Source organism: Lepisosteus oculatus, chromosome 3 (assembly GCF_040954835.1).
Source record: "Lepisosteus oculatus isolate fLepOcu1 chromosome 3, fLepOcu1.hap2, whole genome shotgun sequence".
Classification (NCBI taxonomy): domain Eukaryota; kingdom Metazoa; phylum Chordata; class Actinopteri; order Semionotiformes; family Lepisosteidae; genus Lepisosteus; species Lepisosteus oculatus.
The window spans coordinates 13,528,367-13,555,618 of record NC_090698.1 but is presented as its reverse complement, the minus strand read 5'-3'; the positions used below and the strand labels follow the sequence as shown (position 1 = coordinate 13,555,618).

General features: G+C 40.7%; 1 protein-coding gene across 2 annotated transcripts in view; it reads right to left on the bottom strand.

Annotated features, from left to right (window-relative positions):
• The window catches only part of unc5ca (unc-5 netrin receptor Ca), a 178,148-nt gene that overhangs the window by 68,161 nt on the left and 82,735 nt on the right, over positions 1-27,252 (bottom strand). For both annotated transcript variants that reach the window (XM_015340405.2, XM_015340406.2), the window contains exons 2-3: positions 13,580-13,801; positions 4,339-4,482 (exon numbers count right to left, since the gene is read on the bottom strand). In XM_015340405.2, coding sequence (XP_015195891.1) covers positions 4,339-4,482; positions 13,580-13,801 — 366 coding nt within the window. The remainder of the gene's footprint in view (positions 1-4,338; positions 4,483-13,579; positions 13,802-27,252) is intronic.

Below are 27,252 nucleotides of genomic sequence, written 5' to 3'. Positions count from 1 at the left end.
CCACCACTGCAATGCAGCGCCCATGTGTGTGATCTGTGATGGCCCCCATGCACAGAACCTTAGGCAGACAAGAGAGAAATTACTTCTCAAATAGAATGAAAAGAGAGACAAAAGAGTGGTGACCCTGGTCACCATACCCTGGCTTTGGTTTGGAAACCGTGGTCAAGTGGGAAGAGCGCCATCTACAGGAACACTTAACCACAAGTACACCACTGTAAACCTTGTTTTGCTGTTGGGCCGTGGGCATTTCCCTCTAGAGAGGGAGGTGGGTGGGTCCGGACACTGGCACTGATCTAGACGCCCAGCTTCCACAACTCAAAAGTCAGGGCCAAACAAAAAACACCTGCTCTCCAGGTTCCTGGGCACTTAGGAATGCGTTTCCTCAAAATATCTGCCTCCTAACAGTCACAGCAATCTAATGTGAGCAATTTTCTGACTGCCAGTCAGGGCGACTTTATGGGTGACTTGAGAGGATAGTGCCTTTCCACGGCTGGCCGGATTACAAAGCCATTACATGTGGAGCACTCTGGGGCGCTGCCAACAATGCCTTTAGGAGCTGCACCTCTGGTCTCACCCCCCACTTCAGCAGCGAGAGCGAAAGGGGATGCAGCACTTTGTATAATCAGGTGTAATAAGATTTCTACAGATGATAAATAAATGTTTTTCTCATGGGCTGAATGAGCAGTGGTGCACTCCGGTTTAAATAAAAATAAATTGCGCAAACTGCTGTAAGGTCTATGGATTAAAACATTCCCTGCTAATGTTACTGAGCAAATGTGCTGTGGCTCGGCCCTGAGTTAATGGAAACCATGCCCTCTCTTAAACAGACATTTTAATCATGGGCTAAGTAATGCTTCAGACTGATAAATAAATGCAGTCAGAGTAGGAAACTGTGATCAATGGAAAGCCACAATGCGGACATTGTAGGCACATTTGGCATGTGAATTCTGTCAACTTGTCCAATTCCTTATCTCTTTGTGTTGTGGAACTCTGCTTGATTTGGGGTAATATCCCCCGAAATCAGTGGGGGAATAGCAGTCAAGAGCCTTTGATGTGCACACTTTGAGAACAGAATCTGGAGAAAAAGGGTTAAGTGGATTTTTTATTTTATAGACGGAATAACTTGTAAAATGTGTGAGATTGTAACAAGCAGTTGGAAGTGTACTGGTACAGTCCTGGTTCACCTGTTAGTTTCAGATGTTTTGAATGGTATACTGTATGCACGGTATATGAACAGTAAGGCTCCTCGAAGTTCAAGTTGACAATCTTGCTAACCTCTCTGAGCTTTAAAAGACCGTAAATCAATTGTTTTATCTTTGTTGCTTTAGCCGAATTACTTTCATATGCTAACATATTTGCAAACGCAAGCCTGCTCTTGAGTTGTTTAGTATTAGAATGCTTTGACTGTCACAAGTAGATGGACACACAGCTTTAAAATAATTGGACACACATGCGCCCATACATTTTACTTAAGGAAGCAATTTGACCAAATCTTAAATTCATTGTATTCATTGAAAATATTTGGGAAAAATGTAGTGCCTTGAGTACTGTCTGAAGGCTGTGTTTATTTGCAAATGGCAACTCTGCTCTTCCTTATGCTGTTATTGGTCACATGCTGAAAAACAAAACATATAAGATTTCCAGGCCATTACTGTTATAATGGTTATACTACAGCTAGATGCTACAGCTTCAAAAAGCTTAAGTTATACTTTAAAAATAATTTTGCAATAGTTCTGTCTTTCTTTTCTAGTTTCTTTGAACCTGCGCATGTAATCTATAATTAGATTTAATTATATTTTAAGTTTAATTGGAGTTGAAAATATCTGTAATGAATTATTTGAGACAAAATTGCAAATTTCACATAGATTGTAACCGTTTCTAAAGTTAATTAGATCTGGTTGGATAAGTGTAATTGTTTGCTGCACTGAGCTGGAAGCTAATAAACCGATCAGCTTTAACTGAATTTCGGTGGACACTGCAATATAAATCAGTTAGTTGTTCTTGGAGTGAAAGCACTCTTTTTAAGATTTACAGTGATAAACCTGTGATTTTTCACAGGTGCAATAATACAGTTAAACTAATTTTCCCGTGTGTTAACTACTCTTGTTCTGCTCAGTTCATCTTATTTTTTGCATTTGAAAAGAGTTCCCATTAATGAAGAAATTTCACTGTGTACACAACAGCAGTCAAATATACAATATATATAATTTCCATTAAAGGAAATTGTAAAGTAATTTGCACTTCTTAATTCTTATAATTTTGGTCTGTCGGTAAGCTGACAGTAAAGCTTATAGCCTGAATTAATCAGTTTTCAGAAGCTCAGCCAGGCTGGGTCTAGTCAGTGCTAGGATGGGAGACATTTAAGGAAAACCAGGAAAGACATGAGGTCTGTCGGGATTAACTGTCTGCTGTTTGGTGACGGGACACTTCTCAATGTAAAGTGGGATTCACATCAGTTTATTTTTAAATCATGAATTTATTCAACTGAGATTGCAGACTTAAGATTTGTTCTCATATCTTTTTAAGTTCCAAACAAACATGGCTAGGAGATAAAGACACAACCACACCAAACACTATCAAAAGTACAGAGGAAACAGGTCCTTTAAATCCAGCGAAGCACAAGGTAAAATACTCCTGCTGGGCACAGGGAGCTAAAGGTCTCCCTTTCCCACTGAGACAGCTGGAGCAAGTAATAAATGTAACACTCAATACAGCAACAGAGGAAAGGTGTCAGACCGGCAGTAATCGGCTGTTTTTTGCTCTTACATCTGCACAGTAGTTCAGGGACCTTGAAGGGGGTTAGCCCCCCAGAGACCAGAACTCTAGATGATGGGAGGTCTTGGGAGCTCAGTCCTCTGCTGTAGGCCTGACTAGACCAGACCTGCATTACTTTGTGACTATTCCTAATAATCTATCTTAAAGAACAGGCAGCAGACTACAGAATGTGGAATGTGCCGCACTATTCACATACTGTAGATCTGCCGTGGATATATATATATATCCATTTTCTCTTATGAAAAACATGCACTTACAGTACTAAGACTTTTGTAGTGGATTTTTAAAGCGTACCTTGGGGCGGTTTACACAAGAAGCGCTTTATAAATCTATACTGTATTGTATTGCACTGTAATGCTGAGGATATTCTGTTCGCACAGTGGATGACATTTTAGCCTGAAAACTGAAATCAATAATTGGGCTTCCAAAAATCAATGTTGATCATCAATTTACAGCTACTGTTGCATGAATCCACAAGAATAAAAAATACTGCAGCGTGCACTCACTTTTTATACTAATCTGGCCTTCCAGAGGGAGGGCTGATACAATTTTCCCAGAATTAAAGTGGAAGACTATAAATCAAACCCTGATGAAGAACTATGGACTATGTGTGGCCTACCTACAGCACTGCACACATAAATCTGCTTTTTGTAACCACTGAGCAATGAAATGGTGTTACCAATCAAACCAAAGGAACACAGAAAATATGTTAAGTCAAAATATGGTACTTTCAAAAGTGATTTTCATTTTTAGCAGGAGAGTCAGAAGATGGAAAAAAATATATTTGTATACTCGTGGCTACAAAGAATTATTTCCACACTTTCATACGCTTGTTTATTCTTTTCACTTGGTTTGCTAAAGAAAAAATAAAAACCTTACTTTAGGCACGATTGCTGTTTTTCTTACAGTGGATTGTGTTTCATTGAACAACTCTATTTTAAAGAGAGCGTCCTACTCATAATTTCGTTGCTGAAAACTTTTGGAAGTGCCCTGTGCTGCTATCTCTCAGCCCTCTATTGTAAATTGCAAGCAAGTTAAATGTGTAAATACAGAAATCAAACTTCTGCAATTAACTTAAATGTTACTGAACTTAAATGCTCAGGAGGACACAGAGTACTTTAGGGATGTCATCAAGTAGGAGAACGAATGGCACTCATAAAACAGCAAAACACCTGTATGTGCTTCTGATAGCAATGAGATTCCATACCTCAAAGCCAGCGCCTGGGCACAGGACTGTCATGACCCTTACCGATAGCCATGACTTCTGATGCTATTGTGTCTACAATGTCTGATCTACAGTCATCTGGTGCCACAAATAGGATTCAAGTCCCACTCAAGAATCCCTGTTTTATACTATATAATAAAGATGCCTCTGTACCTGTTTTTTTAACAGCAAACCACGATTCTCCACAATAGTAAGATTTTGCAATCCTGTGCAATCCTACGGAAATTTGCTGATTAGTCATATAGTAGCGATTTTATCAACGTCCGCTGTGACTCATTCTACTGCACCACGGTGACACCCCTTATGCTGTGTCTCCTGGGGTGTCTGTTGATACTCACATGCGATTCGAACATGGGCCTTGCGGCTCTTGGTGGTGCCCGCCGAGCTCCAGGCCACGCACTGGCACCAGTAGTCCTCTGGGCCGAACAGCTCCTCCACCTGCTGCCGGGAGATCTCGATGCTCGCCTCCCGAACCACCAGCCCTGTCGGGACACAAGGACAGCTAGGGTCAGTTCTGCAGACAGCGCTGCATGATGAAATGGCCCCACTGCTTCACCACGACACATGCTTAAAGACAGACGGGGCAAAAGTCAGTTTTTGACTTTTTCAAGCCAGCTTGTATTGCATCGAACACCAGCTGGCACTGCTGGCAAGCTGAGCTATTACTGTGTACATGAGTCCTACAGGAACGTCAGAGCTGAAACAGGTACCCTTTGAGAGGTAGAAGAGTGGTACAGTTCTTACATTTTATAGGTTGAAATACTTCTGCTTAACACTTTATTTGTTACAATTCAGAAGAACTGAATTTACTTTTGTTACAATCTTCTGTTCTCCATAGGTTAACCTTTTACATAAAGGTTACATATCAAGTCCTTTTATTCTTTTGTTTCCAGGTTTGGTTCTCTGTCAGGTTAGGTTTCCATTAGCAGGCGGCTGATGTTGCAGTGCAGCTCAGCTCAGTCTCTAGTGCCCTTCTCCCAGTCACACAGCACAGGGCCCAAACACATGTGCAGGCTGGTCAGTGGAGCAGGACATGTGAGGCACAGGGGATCACACCACCCAAAATCAGAACAATCCCCTCATGCAAGTGCAGAAGCCACGCTGTGATTTTGCTGTGGCGTGCTCTTTCCTTCCTGCATCTCGGAAAGCACGATGCCTTTTGTCTAGATGTGGCATGTGCGTTCGAGTGAATTAACGGGGTCGCAGAAACCTGCCAGAGGTCTGTGTTCTACATCTATCCATGTTCGAGTCATTCAGAACAGGAAACGAAAGGGGAAAAATCAGTTGGCTGTTTATTTCAGGTTCAGGAGATCTACACTGCTTCCCTTATGATCTGGGGCGTAATGCGCTGTGGTAATGCGTCCCAGACTCCAGCTTAGCACTCATGCAAAATTTAAATGCTGTGTAGCAAGACAGAGGCCACAGACGAATCGGGATGCAGCTGACGATTCTTGTGATGGTTTAAGCGTTTTTGCGCTTTGCCAGAGGATGCTGTTAAAAGCAGGGGCATAAGAAAAAGGAAAAAAAAAACCCTCGTGAAATTCTGGTACCAAGAAAGCCGTGGGAGAGCTCAAGTACTTCTGTGGGAGGCTCAGTGAGAACAGAGCAGGAGAAAAGCCAATGGAAATAATAATAAAAAGACAAGTGTCCCCAAAGGACAAGTCCGATTTTTATAGGAATATTTGTTTGTTTCTTTCTGCCTTGAGTGCTGGAGTAATCTGAGCCCACCTTCTTTCACAAAGCCCCGAATCTTTGTGTGGTTTTGCTCAAAGATTTAGAATGTGTAGTCTTAAAACATCGTTTTTGGCTCACAAAATAAAAGCATGTGTGAAATTGCTCATCTGGTAAACAAAGCTGAAAGAACAGATTATATTTCTACTTAAAATGTCCCTCATTATTGCATATGATAAGAACACCTGACATTTTAAACTGAAGCTGGGATCCTTGTATTTGAAAATGCAAGTGTAGTTCAGCCTTACATATTAAGAACATTTCAATACTTTTTTAATTCAATTTTCTTGGCTGGGACATATGATTCCTTTGCCTGTGGGCACACACTGACCCCTCACCGCAAGCGCTGGCCTGGAAAAAGATTACCAGCATTTGGGTAGGGCGCGGTCACTCATGAGACCAGGGAACCTGCATGTGGCCAGTCTTCTGCAGCATCAATTATTAATCCCTGCTAAGTTGTATAGTGAATCAATAATTAATATTCAAAATATACATTTTAAATTCAAACTAAGCTTTGAGTCTCAACTGAATTACAGTGCAACGGAGCAGCTCTGTGAACGGCTCCTCTCTATGACAGCGTCAAACCCAGACCCAGAACCAGCATTTTCGAGCAAGTCTCAGCCAGCACCACTCTCCTTCTGAAAAATAAAAACTGCAGCCCGAGTTGTACCTCATCTTTGACTAGCTCTTCATCTTATTTTTATTTTAAAAAACTTTTTTGGAAATTGTGATTAATTAAGACGTTGCAAGTATGCCCTCATTTTCACAGCTGTCTCACCTGAAATCTGTATTATGCTGAAGGCCATTAATTTTACTTAGTTTCACGTCATGGGGAGGGCAACACCTAGTTTGAAAAACGTCTAATCGTAAAAACTTCATTTGTGACTGCTTAATTACCTTTGGAAGTATTTGCATCACAGGTCCAAGATCACCTTTAAATGAGTTTGTCAACTCCAGATCACAAACATTTTAAAATACATTTATTCGCTTTCTGAAATTACCCTTTACAATTTGTGATGAAGTGCCTTGTACAAAGAGATTACAATTGATGGAAGCGATCACACGCAAGTGTTTACGATGCATTGCTTTAACACTGCTATGAATTTCCCAGCAAGCTGGTCTCTGTGGAAAAGCCACACCTTCAGAGGGGTTTAGCAGATGAGATCATGAGGGGACGTCAATCAGCACTCCATGTCTCTGAGGATCTTGCACAGATCTGTTTATATTCAGAGAGGGGTTATTTTTAGCTGATTTGGCTCATTTAAATGTTGAGTTTGACAATAGTATTTATAGAAAGATAAACTCTCGGTGGGGTGTCTGATCCACCACTTGTAAAAACACTCCCATCTTCTGCCCCCCAGCAGAAGCATGGCTCCACTCTCCCAGTATTCTACTTTGCACCCGCAAGGCCTGAGCAGAACTTCAAATCGCAAATATAAATAGCTGAGCTCCAGAATCAAAGAGAATGCACATTTTTAAACAAACAAGGCAGAAGAAACAAAAAGAGCAACTCCAAGGCTGTGTTTAGAAAGAAATCATCCCAACATCTGCACTTCTTCAGATCAAAAACACATATTTTCTGTAAACAACCTCAGACACACGCACGAAGCCGAAAGCAGGTCAAAGAAAGCAGAATAAAAAACAGTTAAGCATCACACTAACACGGGTGAACAAAACTCCTTTCAAGACTCCAGTAAATAAACACAGGTGATATCCTTTGATCAGGAAGCTACTGTGTGCCACATATTTAACTGGAATCCAAAGAATGGAGTACCTCCTAGCTGGTCTTGCACTGGCCGTGAGAATTTTGCTCATACCAGCAGAGGTGGATTTACAGTCACACCAAGGCTCCTCAATGTGCAGTTTCTAGTGAGAAAGCCAGGGCGCGAAGGCAGGAGAAATGGTATTGTTCACTGACACAGAAAGTAATTGACCTCATTTATGAAACATTGTGGCCATAAATAATTGAAGCTCGTGACTCACCCTACAGTATATTTTATTTAATTCCAAAAAAATATCAATCATTTGCAGGAAGGCAGCATACTCTTGCGATTACAAGTCGCGAGAATATCTGAAATATTGCACAAGAATATCTGAAATAAACAGGATTTACCTTACATCAACTCAGTCATTAAGGTAGGTTCTCACTGGGAACTACTGGAATAGGTGTCCATTGCCCTTCCACGCTTTACTTTTTTCCTAGATCAGATAATTAGTAGCAACCAGGCCAGTATCTTAGGTAGAATGTAATTCTTTGAATCTGCTGACCTGTTTCTTGCAAATTAAGGCGCCAAGTGTTTCTGAAGGAGATGGAGCTGGGCCAACGCATGTATACTGTCCTCCTTACTCATGATCATCCTTTTCATTTGGATTATTCGGAGAAAACTAATGGCACACCACACACCAACTGTCTGCTCTTCCCTGAGACTCATCTGAAATGTAAAGCAGCTACAGGAAATTAGAAATATATCAGCCAGGCTGCCAGGAAAACATCTCCATTAAGTTATCTTCTACAGACATACTACAGTCACCAGTCATCAGGCTGACCAGAGAGAGGGCAGCCACTATGACCAAGACAGAGATGAACAGCTCTTCCAGATGGGGCTTTTGAAGTGCTTAGCCAACATCATCAATGACTTTTGCTAGGAGGCTGGGTTCAAACCTTAGACCTGTTCATTGGGCATTATTTATTCACTGAGCCATAATGTGTTCAGTACCAACCTGCTGCTGCTAATTCCCATTCCACTTTCCAACAGTTATGTCTTGGTGAACCAATATTTTTACATCCTCAGAATTTAATAACCAAATGAGTGTTCCACTTTTAGCAGATTTCATAATAAACAGCTGCAGTTCCATATAAACAGAAAGCATCTACCCATGCCATTTTATGACCATATCTACTGTAGTTCCTCTTTCATTATTAACCAACAATGACAAGTCTTTTTAATCTCAAGTCCTCCTGAAGTCCTGTAAAAACAAAACTAGACACACTTTTATACAGAATATAATTCATTTTTTTTCTGTTCTGTTCACAATCAGTAGCACCTTATGGTAGCACACTCTCTGTGTTTGAAAGGAGGTTAGAACATAAAAGAACTGCATCACTGAGCAGGAACTCTTCTGTCTTCTCAGAGAAAAATCATTTACAGGACAGAATCCAAATTATGCTCCACAAGGGGCCTGAAGACAGCTGCGAACTCACACAGGACTCAAATTCATGTCCAATTTCTTCCAGAAATGTGCCATTGTGTAAATAAAGACAAGTTCATCCTGATAAGGAAGACAAATGGCAATTGTGTAACCTGATGCATCTGGGTTGCAGTGATGCAGTGAGTCTGGGTACAACTAAAGCTGCACAATTATTTTTCTGCTGACATCTGAGCCTCCTAACAGCTCTCCTTAAGACCATGATATGTGTGAACGGTTATACAGATTAAGAAGAATAAACAAATACCTGCAAGTAGAAACACTGAGATGTTTTTTTTTTCCCTGAAATTTGCAATGTCTCATTTTTTTCAAAATCAAGATTTCATTTAAGAAAACGTTAAGAGATGTTTAAGAAAGTTGCTTAAAATGCCATGTTTATAATAAATCCTTAATCTTTAGATTTACTGTTTTCCCTTGGGTATAACAAGGAAAGCAGTAAATCTAAAGATTAACTGTTTAGGTGTCACATGGACAGAGACAAGGGAACTGAGAGAAGGGGGAAGCTGGAATGATCAAATCAGTGGTTTGAAACTAGTGACTGGTTTTAATCACAGGCCAGCATTTCATAGTGAAAAAAGTGCTTAGCTGCAAGCAACAGATTTCAATCATTAATTAACTTTTGGTGACTACGGTTACCATGGGCCCTGATCAAATACTACTGCATATCCGTCACACAGTGCTACATAAACAACATGTACTGTATATAAATCTTACTGTGGAGGCTGAAGTAGTGGGATATTATAAATATCAGGCTGAGACTGCAGAAGAATCACTTAGCACAGAGGAAAATGACAGTCCCTGATGGGCTCAACAGCCTGTTCCTGTCATAAACATTTTTTATGTCCCTACACAGGCTTACAGCTGCCCATTGGTAAATTTCATTTCAGCGTTTTAAAATGATAACTCTATTGATGCGATAATGGCAGGAATTGGCAGAAGGTGGGGGGAGGGTGATTTCTGTACTTGGAAACATGGAGAATCCATTCAGGACTCCCAGGGGGTGAATAACAACAGGCAGTATTGGTTGCCACTGAAATCCCTTTTAAGAAAGCTAATGATCCTGCAGGCTAATGTGTGCAACCTCCACTGTAAGCAAACTCTTTTTATATTTATTTCTCTAAAGAAGTACAATCTAATGATTTTGATATGGAGCCAGACAGGCTTCGAGATAGATAACGTGTCCCTGTTTTATTCAGGTAACAATCGACATTGCTAATCTACTTCAGTAATGAGGTTGGGGGAGGTATTAATATTGTCTCATCTTTCTCATGATAAAACATTTATTGACCGCCTAAATCCACTCTTATCTGTGGCTTCCTTTAACCGCTGAGAAACTGGCAAAGAGCTGTAAAACAAAGTCAGTTTTAAAGGTCGCTGAGTTTCTATGTACATGGTTAATGGAATATAAATTGTCATTGGTGACACATTTCAAATGTAATAAGGTTACTATTTTATAAGGGATTTTATGAAAATGTGAAAAGGGTGTAAGAAACATTAAATTACTTGAAATTGTTACTAAAAATATTTTGTAATATCTTAGGAGCTGCAATGTCCCCAAAATGTATATTCCTTCATCAACAAATTCTGTCCTCTGTTTACAAAATGCCCTAGCAACAAAGCTCTCTATGCAATGTAAAAGTATGTGAGGCAGGTAACACTTCAAGATGGAATTTTACAAAGGTGGATCAAAGAAATGCTTAGAAGTTGAAATTACGCCTGATGTGCAAGATGTACCAGTTAACCCAGTGATGAATAAATACACTACAGTATCTGATTTGTGTACTATAAAACTGGCGTTAAAGTCAAGCCTATGTTACTGGTCTGTTAAATCCTGAGAGTGGTCAGAACACCCATATTAATATTATCATCATTACCCAGTGCTGACAAGATACCATTTAACAATACCTCATCTCAGATCACAGACATTCTTGGTTATCAGACATTAGAAGATTGGCGTGGATAAACTAGGAACTCTTCATAAGGAGAGTGAGGAACAGAAATGTTTGCAATTGAGTGACATTTGTTTACATGTGGATGTGTGTCACTAAGCAATGGAGCAATGGAGAAGCACATTTATGCTTTGGGGCGGAGCCGTGGCTCTGTGGCTAAGGATCTATGCCTGTGGCTGGAAGGTTGCCGGTTCAAATCCCTCAGCCGGCAGGGAAATCCTACTCCATTGGGCTCCTGAGAAAGGTCCTTAACCCCAGCTGCTCCAGGGGCGCCGTACAATGGCAGACCTGCGCTCTGACCCCAGGCTCTCTCCCTATCTGTGTGTCTCATGGAGAGCAAGCTGGGGTATGCAAAAAGATCATTCCTAATGCAAGAAATTGTAAAGGGTTAATAAAGTGATGTTATGTTCCACTGATATTAAGTCTAACAATGAGTTCATTTGTGATTTCCCACTGGTTAATCTGTATGATAAACATAAATCTTAATGAAGAACAATAGTGAGTAGTTGGAATACCACCCGTGTCAAACTGTTGAACAGTGTAGAGACCAGATTTGCCAATGAGCAGTTTCAAGGTCTGTCTCAGACTGAGGGAGGACAGCATTTCACCACAAATGAGAAGCACACCTACAGTAGATGAGAATTCATAAATACAGAAGGACAGTGTCGATGGTGGGGATGCTTACAGAAAGGAAATACCCTAAGGCTACCTGATACCATTATATGGTACAAGCTCTGTGTGATTGATTGCAGTCAGCTGGTTAAGTTTCACAAGAAGTTTCTTTTTTAGCCCACAGGTATCAATCAAACTTGGTTTTCTCATTTTCTCACTTCCTCCATTTGGAATTAACCACCAAATGATTGGACTGACCAGTGAGTATTAGTCCATCCAGCTGCATTACCTCCTGTCCTAACAAACACTCAAACATTTACACCCGCAGGCATACTGGTAGATTCCTGATACTGAGCAGTCTGTGGAATGTTAACTTAAATACGAATCATTAAACCCATGAAGGCTAGTATAGGCACATAAAAACACAATTAGTAAAATATACTGACCAATCTATAATATGTAACTAATTCTGTAAGAATGGATGTAATTAAGTAATGCAATAAAACATTTGCTTTTTCTATTTTTCTAACCTCTCTGTGTTTTGGGCCTCAGTAGGTTCCAGATCATTAGGACTGAGTTCTGAAGCTTCATGGCCTCTCTGCTGCTGCAGCTGGCTTGAGGGGAGGAAAAACAGGATCTCTGCACTCCTGTCCACCTGGTACAACCACGAGCCTTGCAAGCAGCCTGCTATCTCTGTGTCCAGCTTTTCACCCACGGGACTGCAAGCCCGCGTTTGAGTACACAAATAACAAAATAAAGTTTCATTGCTGTGTTTTTTTAAAAAGCTCTAAGATGTGGTGTTGTGTGTTTGATACAGTATACTGTATTAAATACCACATTTATCACCATCGCTCAGAAAGATCCTGAAAATACCGACAGCAATAATCATCCCTAGAGCCAACTGCCCACTGTGCTGTTTTAAAGTGAGCAGAACGAGACCACAGGGTCAGTACATTTACACAATAAAATCACATTATTAAATCATATTTAAGCTATTTCCTAAAACCAAAATGGCTACACAACTAGAATGAGTGATGTCATTTCTTGTTTTCTTGACATTGAGCATATCAGAGGAGGGCCTTAACACTGACATCCCAAGAATGACTACTCGCTCACTGGCCAGCAACAAAAGATCTCTGCTTTCACAGGAACTGATGAATAGCTTTGATTTGAGCTCAGGCATCCTGGAGCAAAGCACACCCCTGAAATGGGACCCTCTTCAGCTGATGTAATCAGTAAAGAAAGACAACTACTAAAAAATGGAAAATCTAGAAATATAATAAATCGGCTCACTAACAAGTCTTTGGGTGAGTGGTGAGCTTTAAAAAAAAATAATCTGTTTGGAGAACATAAAACAATGTTGCATTGGAAAGAGCTGAAACTAACAATACTCATTCTTTCCAGAAGAGTTCCAAATCTTAATTTAACTTACGCCCAAGCAAAGCTATTTTTTAGATTTGATTTGGGAACAGAAATGACTCACTAAGGCTTCACTCCAAACTTGGGAGCATTTGAGCACAACCACTCTGGGGGCAGAAGAAGAAGGGCCACTTCTCTCTATAAGGAGTGGTGAGTCTTTGGCGCAATCTGTCTAATAGCACTGTGGGTAATGAATTGATGAAACTGTTTATAAAGGAGCCTCACGACATGATTCAATCAGTAAGAAACTGAATAATCAATGCGTTTTTATGATCTCGTTTTCAGGCAGAGGTCTGCTGCAGAATCGGTTATTTCAGCATGAGGGCAGGCAGAGGAGGAGCCCTGGAAGGTGAAGCTGTTTGAAGTAGAATGGCAGTGCAATTAATGGAGCTTTTACTGCCACAACAAGAGCTACACAGAGCCAGCAAAGGGCTGGTATTATCAACACCGACAGCCCTCTCAGTGCTGCAATCAGAACATTTTGTTTGGAGTGGGAAATGAAGGAAGAGAGTAAAAAGTACACTCAGGTCCCTCTGGAACAGAAAAGCGTTCTTGTGTCTGACAAATGGAAAAGGCTTGTAGCAAAGATGCAGGGGGGCCAAGGGCCCTTCATCACATTTCGTAAGGAGCTGCCCTCTGCTGACCCCTGCCGGACACTCACCTGACGTCTCGTCCACTCGCTCCTCCACCACGTGGTCCTTCTGGTGGACCCACTCGCTGTTGCACTTGAAGTAGATCTGCGTGGCCGGCGTGGCCTTGCAGTAGAGGTTGACCGGCTTGTTCTTGACAATGTAGGCCTCCTCGGGCTCCAGCAGGAAGTGAGGCAGGGGCTCTGGGGGATCGGAGGGGAACGTCTCCGGCAGCTCTCTCAGGAAGTCATCATCTGGAGACGGGGAGACAAAGGGGTATCAGTTCTCTGCGCTAAGTAACAACCACATCTGATACATTCCAACTTCATCATTTCGCACTTTTTCGCCAAGCCTTAAAAAGCTTTGCTCCAGCAACCAGTCGCAAATGACGAGCCCGTTTACTCATTTCCGGAGTAGACATAAAATTAGTAAACATGATTAAGCACACGCAAGGAGTAAGCCTAGTGAGTCTACAAACTATGGCGCATCATTGAACAGCTTTTGCGTGATCACAAGCACAGAAGGACAATATAATCCCAGCCCTCAGCTTGTTAATGGTGGGTTAAAGACAGTCCAACAGAGATCTGACACAGTAATTGATTATAATATGATGACTAAGAATTAACTCAGGCCTTAGACATTCTTGCATTGTAGTATTACTAGGTCTTCACATAAACTCTTCTGATCTGTGTAAAATACAAAAAAATGTCAGACATAAGCTACAAAAAAAGAGTGATGCTATTTCCACTAGAAGAGCCTTCACTGGGGTCCTGTTCTCAGACCTCCTGAAGAATCTGTCCCCTAAGTGTCCTGAAGTGATCCTACCTGTATACCCCTTTAAATGTATGTATTTTTTTCAGCAAGGCTCCATAATAACTTCACTACAGGAAAGCGCACTTCAACTCTTAGGGCTAAAAACCATGTACTTCAGTGAACACTGTAATATGGAATGACCTTTCTAATTGTTTTCCAAAACTATGTGAATTTTCTTTCCAGTCCTTAACGGAATAAAATACTATTTCCTCCACAATCTATCATTTGAAGAAGAGAACAGACTAATCTATTTATAAGGCCAACCAACAGACATAAATTATTGATTCAGGCAGGGAGGAATCAGATGGGCTTGCCTGCTCATTCAGCTGAAGGTATATCAGTACATCAGTAATTCATCCCTTCGCCTCCTTTTTTCCTCTATGGCAGCATGTCTGACAGCCCGGCTGTCCAGCAAGAAGATATGAGTTATTAAGCAATATGAACTATAAATATAACAGGCTTGCAGTTATTTCAGCATTAATCTTTTTTCAGCTTTAATCTGAAGCTCAGGAAGCGTTGGGTGATGAAGGTTTCTGCTATAAAAGCAAGTTACATTCAGTGGCATTACCAGTGAGTTAGACGTTCTCTGAACAGATACAATTGCACTGCCTGGGTCAAGCCAGCAGGGGGAGCCAACTCAAAGCCGCAGTCCCAGGTACAAGGCAACCTAAAGCCTGAGCTGTCAACCTAGCTGAAGAGTTTTATCTTGAATGAGCCAAGGGAGAAGACCCTAATGTGCTTTTATATGTGTGCGTGCGCGCATATGTGCAGGTTCTGTATGTGCTTCCACAATCATGAAGAGACTGAAGCCATAATTGGAAATGCTAGAAATACAAAGCTGGCAGTAAGCTTAACGTCTGAACACTGCACCAGGTTTCTCTTATTGAGAAATCAGTCTATGACAAGGGAGCGCAAAAGGACAAGAAAATAATTATTTTGTTGTTGCACCCTGTGGGCATTTTGTGTAATCATCTTTTTCTTATTTGAAACAAACCTATTTTTTAAGAAACACCTACACCTGATGTGAAATTAATGCTAAAACAGATTATATTGCCAAAAGGCCTATACTATAATAAAAAAAACTATACTGAATTACAAGAAAAAAGTCCAAAGTAACTTGTTTTAGCTATAGGAAAACCTGAAACAAATCACAGAAACTGTTAATCCCATCTAATGTGTGGCACATATTTGTCTTGCTGAATCTCTTGCAGATATAATTGTCCCCATCTCATTTTGCCTTTTCTCAACAAGGTGCATGTACAAGCGATTTTCAGTGAGATACAGTTCTTCGATGAGTACAAGCCAAAACAGAAATGATTTTCTTTCTTATTGCTAAACCTCCATTCCTTTAGAAGAACAAAGAGGGCTCTAATCTTTGCATCCTCCCTTTCCCAGCCTTGAGCTCATGAGTGGGTCCTAATCAGACTGCAGGAGTCAGGAGTTACAGCTGACATCCTGAACTCAGCCTGAGCTCTCCCACAAGCTGAGGGGCAAATCCAGCTCTCCACAGCCCAAGTACTCATGTCCTCCTTCTCCCCCGTGCCAGCAACCCTCTGTGTGCTACGGGCAACATAATGACACCCAACACTTCAAAGCAGCACCTGCTCGGCCCATCTTTGTTGATTTTGTTCATGCTTCAGCTTGGTGACTGACGATGCTGTCAGCGGAGTTATGGAGCTGTGACTCTGGGTCTTTATGGCTCCTCAGCTCTTTCCTGTGCCATGCAAACACAAAGACAAACCCCGACACCAGCATGGCGCTTGTTTCTCTGCCGGGCAAACCATCCGTGTCCTCGCTGAGGCGGGGGGCAGAGGACTCACCCCTGACCTCTTTCCTGAACAGCACGCTGTGTGAACGCTAGCCAGGGTGCGTTGGATCACTCTTCAGGGAGTACCCTAGGTGGGTTTGCAGGAAAGGGCCCTGCCTCCCAGTCGCGGCCTGTCTGGTCTTACACCAGCCACACTGCCAGCTGTCCCGAAGCCCTGACAGGGGTTATGAGGACGCTTTCCTCTTCGCTGCCGTTCTTGTCATTATCTATCCAAGGGAGCATTGCTTTTGTCTGAGCCTCTGCCCCCGAATTATGTCAACAAGCTTAAGACTGCTGATTTATTTAACCCCTTAAATACACATATAGGGTTTTTAATTGCCTGCTACCTAACATACCTGGACTTCACTTTCTTGTTCAGGTAGAGGATCAGGCATAGTGTCATTGTTGCAGTACTGACAGATGTTGGTTAAAATATGTCGACTCCACTTTGCTTAGTTTGCTGTAGTCTACTATACTTTAGGTGGACAGCAGCCAAACTGAAAACAACGCACAATCGCAATATCAGCTGTAGGAAGTATATCGCTACAGAAAGTCTAGTCAGAATGGGTTCTGACCTTACAAAGAGAAGCATATGCTTGACAGCTGTACAGAACCTTCTTTAGCTCCCTGTTCCACATCTAGCACAGATACAGTCTAGTAAAGAGTTCCAAATTTTACACACGACCATTGGTATCCAAACTGTACTGCGAGTATGCGATGGAATATGTTAAAAAATGACTTACTGTAAGAAGCTAAAAGCAGTGTACACATATTAGCTGGAGACAGTAACTCCAGTAGTCAGCATAGAGCTGTAATTTTCACATTTTGTCTTGGACTGACATCAGATCTTGTAAAGGGAAAAAAGTCTTTATTGCAAGCCGATTATAGTCAGAGCCTATAATCAGTGTCCAGTGGTGAACAGAGGAATTCTCACAACCAATTTAAGATTTTTTTGGAGTAGCCCTTACTGATACAGCACTGCAATCCAGTCATAAAGACAGAAGAACACTGAAAAGAGAGGAGGTCACTCAGGCCATCACATTTGGTTGCTAGTAGCTAATTGATCTTAAGATCTCATCTAGTGATGGGTTTGGCATTGACACCATGGCTGGGTATCTTGTTTTAGATCTCTAATCTCTTTATATAATTAAGTGCCTCTTGTTTGTATTATAAATGGATTTATCCATAGGTACATGTATTTGTGTAGGATGCACCAATCTTTCTGAAAAAATGCACATCTTTGGAAAAAAAAAGCTTTTACAAATACAATAAAATCTGGGATCAGCTTTTTTATAAGTAAGCTTGACGTATTTTATACAGATGTATAAAATACTGTATATGCATGAGGTAATTTTTATTCTTTTGGCACTGCACTATTGATACCCTGCTGGTAATATAATTACAGAACAAAAACAACTTAGTTATATTGCTCTAATGTCAACAATATTGCAGAACTGAATCAATTAATGGGAAAAAAACATAAAAACTAAGGCACTTTTTCTGTATCTGCCTAAAGGTATGTGGGTTAGCCACCCACTAAGAAATGTATAAATTGCACTACACTGCACAGCCACAATTAGTGCTCATAATGGCTGACACAAGGTCAGCAAATCATTAATCCTCTGGGAGTGTAACTTCCTTCTCCCCGTTAAGGCCTTACTTTGCTTTGACACATTAGTAGCTGAGATGCCAGAGGCCCATGACCCACCTTTAACCCACCTAACTAATTAAAGATGGACGCTGCACAGGCAACTGCACTTTTCTCTAAGCCTATTCATTCCCACCCACCTTCGGGCTACGGCCATCAAGATTCCTTTCAGAGGGTTTCAGCGCACGATCCAGAAAGGGCGTAGTTTGCGCTAGCAGAAAACCAGTGATCACAAAGTAGCTCCACTTCTTGTGCACTGGGTGTACAGTCAGTTGAAAACCCAACTATCCTCTCAGCACGTTCCTATTCCTGTCTATTGCCGTTGCTCACAGCATGTTGCTATTCCTATATATTTTAGCAAAGTCTGCAGTTTGTTCTCTCTGGTTTCTGTAGGTCCTCTTCCAACAGCTACAAACACAGCTATGAAACACAACAAAGTGCATGTGAAAATGTCCAGAAGAAGAGAGGGCAGTGTCTCTGAAGAGTAATTAACCAGCCCAGCAGCAGAAGAGTTTCAATTCCTGCACTGGCCATTGCTACCAGAGAACTGGACAGAGGGGGAAGCATAGATATTGATTGTAGCTGTGCCACAACAACAAAATGTCGGGGACTGTGCATTCAAGTCAAGGGCTTTACTTGCAGTTCCTGCTCTGTGAGGGTGATGTGTTGAGCTTGGGCTGTCAGTGCTGTGTTCACAAGCGCTCCAGGGGTCTTCGTGCTGAAAGGCCCTTGTGGAAGTTTTGGATATAATTTAAACTGAGTGCAAATATCTGCACCCTCACCTGCGATGAAAAGTCAGTTGCCATATTTCAACAGGGTATTCCAACACAGCACAGTCCCTGGAACAGGGAACACATTCTCACTGGCCAGAAAAAGGCTGTTGGCGTCCTTCTTAAACTGTGGACTCCAGAGTGTTATTCCCAGACAAAAAATGTTAAGTTTAAAATGTTTAAAATCTTTAATGCCAAAGAGCTTAGAAGAGAGATTAGGATGGACGGTTTCCTCATACTTGGCTAACTTGGTTGGCTTTCAAGTGAAACATTTTTTGCTTGCTTTATCTATAAAGCTGATAGAAACAGAGGTTGGGATTTCAGAAATTGAGAAGATAAAAGGTAAAAATTTACCTGTGGGTTAATCCACATTCAGACTCAAAGCAGTGGCATGAGGGAGAAGAAAATCTAAACAATGATACAGATTCTAGAGCTGTTTTTTGTGCGAAACAAAACACTGACAGAGGAACCAAACAGCAAGGTGTCCCAGGAGGCCTTTTTCCTAACTCTTCCCAAATAATGAAACAGTTCAGAACTCCGTAACAACAATGTAGTTCCTATGGTCGAACAACAAAACACATTCATCCTTACAGCTTACACACCTTACAGAACTGCACTATTCAGTGAGAGCGCAGCCCTAGGACTCAGGGAAGCAAAATGACTTGGCCACCCTAAAAAAATGCAAATAATAGAATAAAATAAAGAAAAACCTCTAACTAAAAGCCCACTTTACTGTACTATAAAACATATTTTGTGGAGTCGTTAAACCATTTTGCAGAAAGATATAAATTCCTAAGTAGGCAAAGTGGCTTCTTATGGAATAATTTTAAATCACATTAGGGCTCCATTAGTGAAACTCTCGGAAAAAGAAGTATCTGTCAACTGCCAAGCACAGCCAGAAGAGGTCCATAAAATATGATAGCTTGCTCATTAAAGCCCAGGCCTTGTAACCACTCCTTGAGCTGCTACAACAGAAGGCTCAGGACTTTGTTGCTTTTGCTCAACACCAGTCAAAAGCAGTTTTTGTGTGCTTCACACTGGATTACTGAACTCATTCGCTCACACACAGGTTTCATCCCTAATGAGGGATATTTATCAGGGTGCGCATGGCATAACGTAGCTCTCTACATGAGGACACTTTAATGGACAAACAAATGTGTTTCCTTATTTTTAGAAAACATACCACTTCAGAATCATTTAATTCTGATCATTCTGACTGGAAAGAGGAAAGACCGTCTGGAAAGACCGTCTGCTTCAAAACACAATGCTGCACTCCAGACAGACTTTCTCCCACACTTTCTTTAAATTACAGCAACAGCAGTTCATCACAGTTTTTTACTTTGTAAAATTTAAGAATTATTTCTGAAGACATATTCCTGTCTTAATTTTAAACGGCTAATTAAGATGTGTTTTCTTTCAGACCAAGTGTGGACAGGCAGTTATGAACTACAGGACAACATAGGTTATGTCTTAATATTATGAATAAAATACATTATGATGATACATGATAAATACCAAGGATAGTTTTATTTTAGTTTTAACACACTTTAATTTCAAATAAAAAATAATTTTGTTTCTAATAAATAAACAGAAAAATACGAATTTACTGAAATATAACAGGTTTGAATTGTGTACTAAAAAGCCATTCTGACTGTAATCATGCTTGCCTGCTAGCAAGAAAACCAATTTTTCACGGAAAACTGTCATCAATAGTTTTCCAGTAAATAACACTGAGTATATCCAATACAACATTGATTAAGAACCTCCAATATAAAAAAATTCCCATTGACTGACCAAAACAATCGGCAGGGCAGAAATATTAAAATATGTTTTGTTGCGTATTTGAAGTTGGTACTCTTTGATAAATCAAGATGCTGTTGGAAACAATAGACTCAATATTCGATGACAACCAACACTTTGAAAAAGAAATGTTATATGCTGCGACTTAAAATATGGTCTTTTAGCAGCTTATGACTGGCATACTATATCAAATAAATCTGCAGGAAAAATAATGTATTTTAATGCTGTATATTTTAGGAAACTTTAGTTTTTAAAGGAGAACTTCAAAAATAACCCTGGTTTAAAACCTTAAGTGAACTCACCAAGCATTTATTGTTTCTAATTACTGTTAATTTACTGTTAATTTAAGATACTTTTTTTCTGTCATGAAAAAGGGCTTAAGACAGCATGCATTTAAGATAATGTGCATTCTACTTAGTATGAGTGAAATATACAACTGTAATGACTGGAAGAGGTAACAGTGAATTCAGAACATCTGTATTTTTCAAACCTCCTATTATGAAGAACAACTGTCCGCTCTACAGACAAACCTGGCAGATACACTGTTTTGTCTCTGCTGCACTGCTGATTTATCTGCCCAGAAGAAAGATATCAATCCCGTCTGATAAAGCCCACTTTAGTCAGTTCTGATTCAAGCTTGACAAGGGAAAGATACCCACATAAATCCTCCTCTTTCTTAATCTGTTACGAGTGAAAGAAAAAGAAATCCTGCTGGGGTTCTGCACACAACTGGAAAAGCTGAACTCTGCAACTGGAGGTTTAAGCTCCCTGGACATGCTGTGCACACCGAGACTCGTTTGGAGGGATCAACTTAGCCCTGAGGTTAACTGGCCTAGGAACTGGGGTGCCCAGCAACCACAAGATAAAGAAAAAGCCCTGTCTGGCCACGGACAATATCTCGGTCTTGGCTCCATTTGTTTTTTGTGTCTATTTATCACTTTTACTCCCAGATGTAATTATTCATCTCCAGTCCATCTGTGACATCCCCTTGACTTCTGTCTCCCAGCAGAAAGGCCGATTAGTCTGTCATGGCAGATAAGCAGGAAAAGAAGCACACAGTGCCCACTTTCCCAGTGCCAGCCTGAAACAACTGAATGATAACAAGCTTGAATTCAAATCACCTCTGAAATGTCAACCATAATAGTATGGACACTTTTTAGCTTTTTAAAATTACATTCCAGGAATGATGTCCCAAGTACTTTCGAATGCATCACTCCTCTTGAACAAAAAAGGTGATCCATTCTCTTCAAAAGACAAGCCTCTAACATTTATAAATCTATTATCAGAGATGTATTTTTAGAAAATGGATTAAGAATTACTACTGATGAATGTGTAATGGATGGAATTCAATTAGGAGGTAGATATGACAAGGAACTCGTTGACATCAGTACAAAAGCTTAGTCTGAGTGTGGTCCCTCAGTGCAAAAACAGCAAGTTCTTATATCTATGCACTGGGGTCAGTTCTATCTGTGCTGAGGTACGTGAATATACTGTATTTGAATTTCTTTGTGGGTGCTAATGTTTACAAGAAACACTGGTGCAAGATGCTGGTGTATTATATCAAATAAACCTTAGCTTGTGAACCTCTGCTGCCTCTCAGGTTTGTGGTTGAGCAGTATTGATGGAGACTGGGCCAGGGGTGTCAAGAAACCTGTGTGATTGCAGAACCTGTCAGAACTCACGGCACAAGACAAAGGTGCACAGAACTGGTTCTTCCAAACACACCAGCTAATGGCAGTGTATTGCAGCAGTAACAGTTCTGAACCTGAGATCGGAAGGTTGTGGGTTCGAAGCTTAAGTCATGTGCTGCTGTTTTATCCTTGAGCCAGGTGGTTCGCTCAGGTTTTTTCAGTAAGATGCCCTACTATATTAATGGGTACTCTATAAAAGTCACACTGGATAAAATCATGAGCCACAAATTAATTAAATGAATAACAGATGTTATACAGCACTCAAAGTCACAGGAGGCTTTGACGCTCAGCAACACTCAAGTGTCATCTCACAAAGTATTAGGCTTACGGCTGGCAGTGTCTCATAAGACCGGTTAGAAAGTTCAAGGTAACTTGTCAGTATTCACATTTTCTTTTTCTGGGAACAGAAAGAGAAAAGGGGCACTTTACAGCAACTTCTACAGGCTGCAATCTTCAGCATTCATGTGATGATGTCTAAAGCTTTTTGTTTCAGAGAGAAATTGGCTCGCAATTTCCAGAAAAACATAAAAAAAACTTTGTGCAGGCAGAGAGTACAGGCAAATTGCTTGTTTTCAGCTAAACAGTTATAGAATCTTAGATGGACAATCGTGGAAGAAAACTTTACCACTGAAGAAGAATACCAAATGTGGATTTAAAAAGCATTACTCATCGCTTTGACAAAAATGGTAAAAAAGTGTACTGTAATTAACAAAAAATAATACAGCCTTTATTCTAGTGGTAGGTGTTTAACAAAAATCAAGTCTTTTTTATCAGAATACAGACGAAAGCCACCTTTCAGGTTACCTGACAAGAATCCTAAATGTAAGGGAGATTTGTGGCTACACGGACACAGCTTAATTAGAGAAGACTTTTTGCTGTTATCAGACAAAGAAAGAATCTAAAGACCATTCAAGGAAGAATTAACACTACTAGCCCTGTGATCCCATACATCTTTGATTTGAGTATTGAATTAACACTCCACGTAGCAAGCTGATGTATGGATCAATACAGAATGGGCAGTCCTCATTTAGAACAGATAGACGACCTCCTTACTTAATGGCAAGAGAATTCATATCGATTCAAGACATTATCAATTCAAATACTAGACATTCTAAAGCTTGGAAAAGTGCTGGCTTAACAATGTTTGTTGAATGGGTTGTGTTGAGTGTTTACACATGTCAGGGTTACAGCAACCTTTTCTCTCAGTGCAACTGCAAAGCTCGAATGCACACTGCATCCAGGGCATAATTGTTTTGAAGGGGTCATTATTGCTTAGTCCCATCAGTCAGAATACGTAGCAGAGGAACCAGGCAACACCCTCAGAGTCTAAAGCAAGAGCAACCAAGAACACCCCTGGAAGGAAGCCGGCACACACAGGGAATCTTGCAGTGTGCACAGCACTTTCATAGCAACACTTCTGTGTTTCACTGTTGCTGGATGTCTTCTGAAGACTTCAGGAGAACAACTGCAGGGGTCTCTAGGTCTGCTCCTGGAGACCCCAGTCCAGCAGTTTCCATAGCTTTTACAGACATCATGCTCGAAGCTTTAATCATTAACTAAACTGACAAGTAATTACAGGTGACCCCAGTCTTTACAATTTACAACAAATGACCTGAACAAGTACCTGGATTGGTCATTTCTAGGACCAGGGCTGGATAATCCTGTTCTATAGGGACTCGTTCATATGTAGCCACTCGAGAGGCCCTCTGTACAGCTGTTCTACACAGTTACTTCCTTACACACACCCTACAGAACTCCACATTCATTTCTGAAGGGGATTTTTCACGACTTTTCTATTTGATCCATTAATTTAGTTTCAGAGCTGCACCGGGACTTGGGCAAAATCTTTCCTTTCCTGCTGGGCGGTTGAGGATTCCTTTTGGTGACATACCAATAAGTTAGTTCTGTTCTGCTGAAAAATCAATGTGCCATCAGGAAGGGGAACTTTTTCAAGGAAAAACTGCAGCAGCTCAATGGCACAAGAACAAAATATATAAATAAATACACCCCTCATCCATTATCGCCCATTGTTTCATTCTAATTAATACAAGCTTGCTAAAAGAGATTGCTATTGACTGCTTTCATTAGGAAACAAGTGACCCTTTCCCAGAGGTATGTCCTCTGTAGGAGTTTGCTAAATGTGATCATATTTCATCTTTGAAATGTCTTGGCACGGTGGGCAGGACTAATGATACGGTTTATTTACCCCAAAATTAAAATCCTGAAAGCTAGATTACCTTAAGTAAATGGGTCAAATCGACTTAAAAGGAAAAGAGGTCCCTCACCTAAGACTGGCAAGCGAATTCTTTAGGCTTAGTCAAAAATAATAAAAGTAAATAAAAAGCTTTTAAAAATTCAAATTCCGGGTCTTATCTAACAAGGCAAGTGATGGGTTTGCACAAGTGAATCCATAAAAATTGATTTTGTCTACCTCACAGATGCACACAGTGCATTATTGGAAAACGGGTCTAGAGATAAGGTTATGACATGCAGTAAATGAGAAATGGCCGTGTTTTAGATAAGCTTTCATTTTATTCAATCTGGAAAGAGGCTACAGTTTATTTTCTTCACTATCGTATTGAGCTGAAGGAAGTATCGTGCACTAGGCAGCACATGCATATATTGAAGAAGCAAACAGCAGCAATGAACTGCTGTGTAATGTGCCTCAGTGGTTTAGCTAATATGCAGGTGAAGGTAGAGATATCAGACTTGATTCCACAGCAACCAAAGCCACGTATTCCATTTACAAACAAGGAAAGTAATGAAATACGACTGAACTCATGATTAGAAAATAGTGCGGAAGTCTCTCATTACACTTTGGCTTAGTGCTGGTCTAAGGCACAAATTAACTCAGCCAAGCCGTGCTCTTCTAAACTTTTGGTATCAGTTTCAAGCTCTTTTTAATTCAGTGTTGTACCACTGGGCTCCTGTGTTACAAACCTTCAAAGAGAGTGACACGTACAGTATCATTCTATCCTTTTCCAACAGAGCTTCTGTATAATAAAGACAGCAAAAAAAACAGCACTTTCTAATTATGTTTTGCATGCCTCACAAAATCATCCCTTTCTGACTTGTTTCAAGTTTGCTTCTGACCTGCTTTGGCTAGTGAGCTGCTGGAGACTGCGATCGAGAGCAGGATGGGAGAACTCTTCTTCTATTCTCAGGCCAGCGAATATGTGAAACTGGGAGGCCGACCACACATTGGAAGTGCAGTGGGGAGACAGCGCTGCCAGGTTTGAAACCAGTATCTGCTGTTTAAAAGCTGGGTAACAGTGAATTAGATCTGGAAACCAGCCGACTGGAAATAGATTAATACAGTTTGTTTTTATTTCCCTGAGGGTGACTTAATTAAGATCCCGACATATTTTTGTGTGTTGCCGCTAATGGTGAATTGTTTCAGAAGGAATTGTGAAACTGCCATGAATTTGCCTCCCCATTTTCATGCTCTCTAAACAAGCAATTGAGAAGCGCTTGCAAAAGCATCAAACAGCGTGGGTGAAGCATCATGACGAGGCAGAACAGAATGTCTGAATACATGTCGAAGCTGTGGCAAACAGACCCACGCGTTCATTAAGGTCCTAAATCCTTTCATTAGGGAGAATCATATTGCATTTTGTGCTTTTATTAGTTCTCTGACTGATGATAAAAATTAAAGTCACCGTTTCAGATCCTTTGACACAATTACCTACAGTAGCTTCTTTTCAGATCAATCCATCATCGCATTTTCTTCAGGGAACATGTTACTGGGATCCTCTTCTCAGTCCTGCCCAGGGAGTTCAGCCCACTGCCAGGTCCAGTGCTCTTCCGTTTCTTACTATATCCTTGACAGGATAAATTAGTATCTTTGCAGAGCTTGTTTATCAGCTCTTAACAGCTGGATATCTCCAGCCACCTATGAAGTTTCTAAATTACTGTAAATGGTCTAATACGTTGTTAGCACAGCCAAGATGCAACTAATTAATCAAGAGTCATTTGGAATGAATGACAGAAGATACCGGTGATCTCCAGGATTCACTATTTAGATTTTACAAACTCATCCTCACCTGCGCAGGAGGGAAGGAGCTGGGTTTTCGTCTCTGTGACTGTTTCCACTTCCAGTTGTCTACCGCCACACGACAACATGACACCATTGACACAATAACAATCTGTGACCACAAATCGATATGAAACCATAAAAATATAAACAACAGACTTGCATACTTGCCCTCCTCCACACTGGCAAACAGACAATCCCCTAATCTTTTTTCTAGTTAAACGGACTGCTGTACAGAAAAAGTATTTTTTAAAACAGAACTTACATTCTAAATATAAATATATTTATATTTGTACATTATATACTGCAAATATATTATACTAATTATAAATTCTGCTGTTCCTTTGTGCTTTTAAAAACATGGAATGAACACTAAAAGCACATCCACAGCACATTAAGATCTGATGCTTTTAGCTGAAATCCAAGTGTTACAAATGCCGCAAGAGAAAAGCAGCCCACCATGGAGTTTACAACAGGAGTGCAGCACAAGAGACAGGAAAACGATGAACCCATGTGGGCCTTTATTTGCTACCCCACTCCTTTTACAGAGTTTTCCTTTCCCCTCTGTTCGATAAGACAACTAGAGTGCATCATTAACAAAACTTTGTGCAGCTCCACTTCATCTTGTGTCGGAGAGGGCCTATTGAAGAAAAATCCTCCCTGACCAGGAAGCTGGGCTGCAGAGGCTAACGTCTGCCACAATTAGGCCAAAAGCAGAGTGTCAAGTTGTATTGGTCCCTGACAGAGCCCCTTTTTGCTCAGCAGGATAAATAGCCACTCCGTTATTTGATTGGGAAATGATGCTCCTATTTAGGCCCTGCTTCATCAATGCTCTGCTGGATGAAAAAACTGAAAGTGAGTCGCCTCCCCAGGGTGCATTGCTCTTGATGGGTTAGCTGTCAAACGCTCCATTGTCCAAATTACCCTGCTACCGTAGATTTCCTGCCAAGGAAGAATTTACTGCTGCACTATGCTATCTGTCTTGCAAGCCGTGTTAAGCTTAGTTTTGAGGTGTGGAAACCTGCTTAGCATGCAGCGATTATACTGGTAGCTTCCTGCGTCTTGCCTTTCCCCCTCTCTGTTACTTATCCTAGTAAATTAACAAAATGGATGCATTGGGTGTGTTTACATTTTAAATTAACC